This window comes from Aquarana catesbeiana, linkage group LG05, assembly GCF_042186555.1.
Source record: "Aquarana catesbeiana isolate 2022-GZ linkage group LG05, ASM4218655v1, whole genome shotgun sequence".
NCBI classification, from domain to species: domain Eukaryota; kingdom Metazoa; phylum Chordata; class Amphibia; order Anura; family Ranidae; genus Aquarana; species Aquarana catesbeiana.
The window spans coordinates 227292336-227301328 of NC_133328.1; the positions used below are offsets into that span (position 1 = coordinate 227292336).

The following is an 8993-nucleotide window of genomic DNA, read 5'->3' on the forward strand; positions in this document are numbered from 1 at the left end:
TGATCTGCCTCGAATGGGCGGCGGGTCCCGGCGGACATCAGGCGCGGGTTGCCGGCGGCGCGCGTGCGCTCCCCAGACCTGGAAGAAAAAAATGATGTACAGGTATGTAATTTCACACTAAAGGGCTGCCCTACTGCAGTATATGTATGTGGGGCAGTCCTTGAGCAGACAGTCTAATATTATGTATAGCCAAAACTTTAAATGGGTAGAAATATTTAAACATCTTTAAATGTATTTTTTTCCTGTGTCCTTTTGAGGAAATTAAAAAAAAATGAAAAATGCAGCGCTGGAAAAAAAAAATAACTCCAAGAGTCACCCTGGGATGGGGAATTCACTGGTGAAATAGTGAATGGTACTGCAAATGAGCAAATATATAAATAATACAATGCAATAAAAGTGCTCAGTGCATAAGTGAGGACAGTGGGTGAACTCATATGGCACAATCACAAAAACCAAAGGAGTACATATAGTCCATACAGTAATTACACATGAAGTGCTTATCTGACATGGGCCAGTCAGCATCACAGTATGCCTATAATGGACATTTAAAAAGTCAGTGGAGACTCGAATACAAGATATAGTCTCTTACAGATGACATAGAGATGCAATCATTATGATGAATATACAATGTAGGGAGTGAGTTTTACACATGACATTCTGGGATGTGCATCCAACACCGGGGGGAGGGAGATGGGTACTCTTACCCCAAATCGTGGACGCACACACCAGTGCCGGTGGGTCAGTCGAGCATAAAACTATCCTCCAAAGAACTCTCCAACCAGAACTCCTGCAGAGAAGATGATGCATACCAGCTTCAACATCCAGGGGGGTCTGTGGTAGGTTGTCGCAGTAGGGGCTCCAACAGGTAGGTATTCGTTGTTATCCAAACGGCAGCATAGATCATGGGGGAAAAAGATAAAACAAAAAGGCCTCCACATAGTGCAGATGAATCTGGGATAAAAAATGTATTCAAATAAAATGGGTACAAAACATCATTCTAGATGCGTACATAGCATGCTCAGACATCAAATAAGAAAAGCGCAGTATGTAGAGCCAAGCAGGCTATGTATCCAAAGGTAGGTCACTCCCTACATTGTATATTCATCATAAGAATGATTGCATCTGTAAGAGACTATCTTGTATTAGAGTCTCCAAGGACTTTTTAATGTGCATTATAGGCATACTGTGATGATGATTGGCCCATGTCAGATAAGCACTTCATGTGTAATTACTGTATGGACTATATGTACTCCTTTGGTTTTTGTGATTGTGCCATATGAGTTCACCCACTGTCCTCACTTCTGCACTGAGCACTTTTATTGTACATTTGCAGTAACATTCACTATTTCACCAGTGAATTCCCTATCCCAGGGTGACTCTTGGAGTTGTATTTTTTCAGCACTGCATTTTTTTATTCTATTCACAATTAGTCATATTGTTGATGCTAGCTGTTTTCATATTTTTTTTACACTAGTAGTGCAACTTTTTCTTGTATAGATTTTGTTTCTTTTGAGGAAATTTCCCTTCAGTTTGTTTTTTTTGTTTTTTTTCCCCCCCAGAGACTTAACAGGAGGAAATTTTCTTTACAGGATAAATAGAATTCCTCTTAAAGGAGCTCCAGGCTCCTTCAGAAAAAGTTAAGTCAGCAGCTATAATATTTGTAGCTGCTGACTTAATATTAGGAAACTTACCTGCCCAGGGATCCTGCAGTATTTTCACCCCAGCCGATTTTTTTTGTATCGGTTCTGGGGTGCTGCTGCCGCCATTGCTTGTAAGGGTATCCAGTAGTGAAGCCTTGCGGCTTCAGTCTGTTCCCTGCTGCACTTTGTGAATGGCCCCGCAGTAGGGGAAGGAGGAGGTGGGTCATAGCGAGATCACCCGCAAGTGGGAGTGGATACCTGTCAAAACAAGGTACACCCCCCCCCCCCCCAAAGGTGCCAAATGTGGGATGGGGGAAGGCAGATAAGAAGAGTTTCCACTTTTGGGTGGAGCTCCGCTTTAAGCTGGCCATGCATAGTTTTTGTTAGATGCCTGCTGAACCAGCCAAAATTTGAGCTGTGGCTGGCTCTACCTGGCTCACCAAGTCTTTCTAAATTGAGGGAGCCAGATAGAAAAATGTCAGCCAAACAGGCTGCAGCCAATCAGATGCAGTCACTGTTTGGGAAATTCAGGCAGCCATGGATGCTGCATGTGTCTGTATACAGTAGCTGGCAGAGCTGCCCATGGCTTGAATTTCGGCCAGGTCAGCATGCTTGACACACAATGCGTTATACACACAATGCGATTGTTGGCTGGAGATTGTCTGACACTGTTGTCCTAAAATCTGGCCGTTTGTCAATTGTCCAACTTTCGGGCAACGGTTGGATGACAGGCTTGTAAATTTTTGGTGGACAACAGTCTGTCTGATTTTGGTATGGTCAGTACACAAATCCGTCACACAAGTCAAAAGTTCAAACACAGGCATGCCTGGAGTTGATGATCACCAAACGCAAAATTAGCAGAAGGGGCCCAAAGGGTGGCGCTCAAGAGCTGAAATTCCTTGTAGTACGTCACTATGTTCATGTTTGTTGCAAGACAAGATCCTAGCACACTCCCTTTTGACAAAAATCAGACGCTCGGTTGTCCAACAATCGTACCGTGTGTACAAGTCTTTAGACAGTTGTCGCCAGAACAGAAGTCTGTTAAAAGATTTAAACTTTTGCTCTGGTAACTGTCGAATTTTTAGGTTTGTCATCACTTTTTAAATCTTGGTGGGGAACACAGACCACATAAAAAAATCTGACATGGTTTGAATATTTCTCAGCTCTTTACAGATCTACAAAAGCTCCTTGTTTGCATGCACTTTAACCATTAGGTTGTAATTACATTTTTTAATTTATTGCTAAACAATTATTGGACCTAATTCTTTTCAGCCTCTTTCTCATACGAGATAGTCAGAGTAATCCAAAGGCGTTTGCTCTTACACTGTGTCATCACCAGAAAATAAAGCATTTCCAGATTTTACCTGTAAGTATTGCTTGTCCATGACATCGTTTTTTTTTTTTTTCCCCCCTCTGATTTTTCTTGTATCTTTTTAATACATGGGATATTGTGTTAATTTTCTGTCAATAGTTTTTTTTTTTTTTTTTTATCCTTTTTTTTTCTTGCTTTGCAATAAAAAAAAATCTTGCATTTCAGAACCTGAGGGCAGACTCTGCCCACCGCTTTCATATTATGATTGACAGCAAACATTTGCACATTATAATGCCTGTGTTTAAGATGCCACACTGTAGCCATCACAGTAGAACAGCCTTTAATAAAACTAATCATATCTGTTTGCGTTGTTTGCATTTCCGGTGCATGTCATCTTCCAGCATGTTTTGGTTTTTATTCCTGTCCAGAACTAGAATCTACGATCCGTGTTTTAAAATTTATGTGCTGTCATTTTAAATTTGAATGTTATTCATCCAGGGCCATATATCAATCTGTGCTACGATGCTAGCACTGAATTGAGGTGATATAAAAGACACACTCATTATAACATCCTTAAATTATGGCTCTGCATTCATTAATACATTCTTTAAGGCTGGGTTCACACCTAAAATGGATGCAGCTGACAACAGGGGTCAGGTGTGTCCCTGTTCTCCATTTCAGGGACGAATTTGGCCCGAGTTTTTGCCCTAATTTGGACCTGAAACAGAGCGAAAGATGCACAGGGCTCCTGTGCAATCTACTCAGCAGCCGCCCTGGAGATGGGTGAACCGGCTCCATTGAGAGCCTGTCACAATCTCCTGTCATGAGTGTGAACCCAGACTGAATGCTTTTCAAATGTAATCGGTGAAAGTATCCGAACTTGACTTGTGGTATTCTGCCTCTTTCAGTCTCTGGATACCATGGCTCAAACTGGGGGGAGGGCACAGAAGCAACATGAAGCCAATCAATTGAGCTGCAGGGTAACGAGTATGCTAATAGAGAGAAGTGCAACAAAGATTAGGTCATCGCTGTGTTTTAACTGTCTAGTCACAGGCTAGAGGAGAGGGACAAGACCTGCAAATCTTTCACTGGTGTATTTAGCATAAATGGACATTTCACTTTTAAGCTGAACTCCAGGCAATTTATGTGTAGACTACATGAAAGTGATCTATTCTAGATTTATATGGTGCGAATTATAAATTCTACTCAAAGTAATGACAGCATTTTTAACCCCTGCAGAATGCTATGAAAACTATTAAGTATGATGTACAAAATGTGTTAATATGTAATGTATTCATATAGCAATTCCTTATGAGATGTAGATCAGGATTATTGCAAAAGCTGTTATACATCTGAAGAAAGTTACCCAGCAGGAATACATAAATGAAAAATTATTTAAAAATGCAAATTTAGAAATGTTCATTTAAATAAGTGGCAGGAAATGTAAAAATATATTCAGTTGATATCTAGGCAAACCTAGTGCCCATACCAGCTACAGTATTTGGACAATTTATAGTTGCCTTCAGTGGTCTCGCTGTTTCAAGTTTTTGTATGCAAATGTTAATTTTTCGGTAAACCTTTGGCTTCGCCCTTCCCTTTCCCAGCACATTCATGTCTGAGACATGTAAGTACCAATAGGAGGGCAGGGAAGGTAGGACAGGTATGATGTGCAAAAAATCACATACCTACCTAGCCATCTCTGGATTTACGGGAGTGTTTTGAAATGCAGTTTTCACCAAATGTGACCTTTTAATTATGCATTTTGATCATATGCTTATGTTTTGCCCAGATTTTGAGACCAATTTACATTTCACTAATAGCAGTACATGAAAATTCATTCTTTGGTCCACATTCCACTAAAAAAGTAAGGTTTATGTCCAATCCAGACCTCCTTTTTTTTTTTTTTTTTTTTTTTTTTTTCCTTGTTATGGGGGAGAATTTTGAACTCCTGTTCGGTTTTACTGTTGTCACAGGTCTCCTTTTAATGATTTCAGTAAATGCTGGCATTAGGTTGTAACAGTTTCCACAAATTAAAAGCATTTTCATTTCTGATTCTATTTTTGGAGATTTTTCCCTCTGCCTGTCTTGTGAAGCCATTCTCATGGGGGACAGCAAGAGGGGAAAAATCTCTATTGGAGATTTACAGGGGTTCTAATACTTTCCCGGTCTATCAAAGAAAAAGTAATAACTTTACATAAATTGAAGCGTTTAATCACAGAGATGAGGGGGGCCTGTTCTGGTTCCAAATGGTGCCTGCCTCACTGCAACTTTTGCTTCAGAGTTGAGTTTTTTGCATCTCTTCTATTTCAAGTACTAGAACTGAGCCATTACTGAATTTTATAAACAGAAATGTTTCCTTTTAGAATATCTGTACAATAAAAGCATTTTTATGTCTTAAACTTTGTGTTTGCAGTGTGAAGATGACGGGCAGTTGTTCTTTAGCCTTGATGATGGCAATACCAAATTCACAGATTTAATTCAGCTTGTTGAGTTTTATCAGCTAAACAAAGGAGTCCTGCCTTGCAAGCTCAAGCACCACTGCATCATAGTAGCCTTATGACCTTCAAGAAAAGACTGTTTGGTAACAGTAAAGCTTGGATGTCCCTATGTTTTGAGGGGGGTATAGATTTTTGTGTTTTAAACATGCACCTTCTGACTCTGGATTTATCAACTGGTGCCAGTTTATCACAATAGGCTGTTTTTTGCAGATCAGCCATGCTCTAGACTGGGAATTTTTTAAAATGCAAAAAAGCTGAAAATATCCTAAGGCTGGGTTGCTCATCAGAATGAAAGCCCTGAACAATGTCTTTGGCTACAAGTGGAAGATAGTTTAGCAAGAAAAGGGTGGAAATAAGGACTATTGCCCTGGAATAATCTTGACCATTAAGACTGATGCGTTTACTTTTTTTTTTATTGAAATACATTTTTTGCACTCCTATTTTTTGTGGGGTTTTTTTTGTTTTTTGTTTTTTTTTTATGATTTGCAGCCTTTTAAAAGGAGCGAGTGTGGCATTTAAATCACCCAGCAGTTGGTAAACTATCATATATGCTACGACCTAAAATGATTATGGTGAAGATACAATCAAGAACTTTCTGACAAGCTTGTGCTCCTTTTCACCTGCATGCATCTTTTAAAAAGCTTACTCAAACTGAGGCAAGCCAATTCCCTTTAATTTTTTACTTTGCCCTTCTTTTTTTTTTTTTTTTTTTTTTTTTTTTTTTTTTTTTTATATTCACCAAAAACAAAATGGCTGTTAAACGTCTGTCCTAATAAGCTTGAGTCTGTAAGTGATAACTATGCATAAATGTCTGAACTACGGTTTGTCTAGTCATCTATATTTATCAGGAAGTCAATGTTATCATACAGTAGAGGACACGATGGCCAAGGTCATTCAGAATATGCCAGATATTGTGATAAGGTCTACCTAGAATAAGTTGTTTTGTTTTTTTTTTTTTTTGTTTTTTTTTCATGTTTTTATTGTATTTCTGCAGTGTTTGACACCCCTAAATCTACCACTGTTAGAGGGATGACAAAGCTCATTTGGGATTTCATTGTAACATATGACAGGTTTTTATAGAATCTTGAGCTCAATTCTGACATTAAATCCTGTTAACAGAAGAGCAACAGATAATTACAATCCAAGGCTATGTTACTTGAGAATCACTCATGACAGTAAAAGTTTCCTTGAAACATATCAGCTGTACTATACAACAATGGTATAGAAACACTGTATTTTAGATTATGGAGCACATTGTCTTGACTTTATTCCATGTATTTGCCTCATATAAAATGAAGAAACTTGATTTATGTATGTTTGTTTTTTTTTTTTTTTTTGTTTTTTTTTTCTTTTTTTTTTTTTTCTTTTCTAATGTACAGTATTTTTTATTTGAACGTAATGCCATGTTGCACACTGGCAGAACTTTCTTATGAATTTTTGATCATCACATTGACAACCATGCACTTGGCTGATTAAAAAGCAAAAGCCTACAATTCTTTGTGTGCCATTTCATGTTGACTTGGAACAATTATAGCTTTTATTAAATTAGACCTCTTGGTTTTAGTTATCAAGCAATGCCTCATGAAGTCTAATACAAGAATTAAATAGAATAAATCATGTGACTAGGGTATTTTTTTTTACCGGAGTTTTCAGTCTCTATTGGTACATGTTATTGCTTGTTGGCAATTAACAGTGTTTGTTTTGACATGAACCCTAAAGCTCCCAAAAATCTAAAAATCCTAAACCAAAAATTACATTAAAGCAGACCCCCAGGCAAACCTTTTTTTCTTTAAAATGTGCTGTGTAAAAAGTTTACTCTCCAAAAGGTGTAGGCCACTTAGGTTTTCTGCCCTTTCTTTACAATGTCAATTATATTCTTGCCAGATAGTATAGCTTTAACTATTCTTCCAGTGCTGCCTCTACTGATATTTATCCGCCCCTCTTCCCCTTCTCTATTCACAGGAAGTCCTTGTATTTTATGGATAGGTCCAATTTCTTTTTACACAGCAAATTTCATGAGCGAGGGTTTGCCTAGATTTCTTTTTGTCATGCTGGGGGTAAAAAATCCTGTTCTTCATACCTTTTTTTTTTTTTTTTTTTTTTTTTTTTTTTTTTATAGCATGTCAGATGAATGTTGCAGGTGACTATTTCTACATTATCCTGATAATTTTGGTACATATAAATGAAAGACATCACTAAGTTAGAAAAAAAAAAATCTGGTAAACCAGATACATGGGAGCTTTAGATGATCATGTTTAGGAATGCTTTAACTTTAGCGACTATGCATTCTCACACTAGCATGAATCAAGAAACAGGCCAACTCTTGCAAGTTTTTGCTGTTATTACCGGAAAAAAAATTGTCTGGTAAAAGCATACAAAAGAATCCTTGAGATGAAGACATAAATGCGTGCTGACATGATTGGACAATGACCTTTGACATCATCCATCTATTTTCGTCATATTGGAACAGAACTTTGAACTGTTCCTGTTTTTATAATTTTCCACATGTTTAAAAATGATACAAGTTAGGTTTAAAATTTAAGATTCTTCTTCTGTTTAAACATTTTATCTCTACTTGGTTTATATGTTGACTGTGACTGTTAAAAATTATGTGGATTGTTGCCTCTCTACATCTGTATCTAGTGCCTAGCAATTCATTTACACTTTCCAGTTTTTAACTGGAATAATTTGTACTTTCTACCTATCGACCAGGGCAGTACTGTGAAGTATGCTGGTGTTGCCAAATGTGCATTTCCTTTTCAGTTTCTGTCTTGTTTTTAAGAATTCAATGAAGTACAATTGGACCGTACAATTTAACCTACCTATCCAGGTGTGATATGGCAAGTTTTTAGCATTTGAGAATGTGTGGCTGTACCTAATTTTATCTCAATAGTATATTTTGGATAAAAATGCAATGCTTGATTTATTAATCTGTTGTATTAGACAGGTAGGTAGCATATTAAAAACTGCACAAAATAAAATTGCCTTTGATTATAGCAACCAAAATCCTGTGTATGCTTTAGTACAAATTGGAGAGAGAGTTTTTTTTTTTGCATTTCTGCACACTATAATGTGCCTGTAGAAGTATGAACAACTTAACTTCTGCTAGCTGAAGTTACTAAAATGTTTCATTAAATGCCTAGCCATATTCTATATAATAAAGGCATATACCAAGTGTTTTTGAATGTGACGTAAAGAAGTAGTGAGAAATGAGATATTAGATTTCATGGTTTTCACAAAGGTATAAATGTTGGCATACATTTTGTACAAAATCAGATTTTCTGAATATTGCGCATATTATCAGTTTAAATGTGGTGCGTTCTTACATTTTTACAGGAAATTGAGTAACTGCTTTTTGTTTTTAACCATAAACAAAGACCACAATGAAACAGAATTTTATTCTATGCATAGATATGCTGTCAACTACCACCACCCTGTGTAGCATTCACTGTAAACAAAGCATGTCCATAGTGTGTGTACTTAAGCCTAGTACACGCTGTCAGGTTTTTTCTGGGTAGAACAGAAAAAAACTGACGGCTCAGG

General features: G+C 37.4%; 1 protein-coding gene across 3 annotated transcripts in view; it reads left to right on the forward strand.

The window, feature by feature from the left end:
* Nucleotides 1–6756, forward strand: part of GRB10 (growth factor receptor bound protein 10) — a 329633-nt gene extending 322877 nt beyond the window's left edge. For 2 of the 3 annotated variants that reach the window (XM_073630598.1, XM_073630599.1), the window contains 2 exons: nt 2913–3006; nt 5366–6756. In XM_073630598.1, the coding sequence (XP_073486699.1) occupies nt 2913–3006; nt 5366–5512 (241 nt within the window). In that variant the 3' untranslated portion in view covers nt 5513–6756. The remainder of the gene's footprint in view (nt 1–2912; nt 3007–5365) is intronic. The other variant, XM_073630600.1, reaches the window with a different exon arrangement.
* The last annotated feature ends 2237 nt before the right edge of the window (nt 6757–8993 follow it).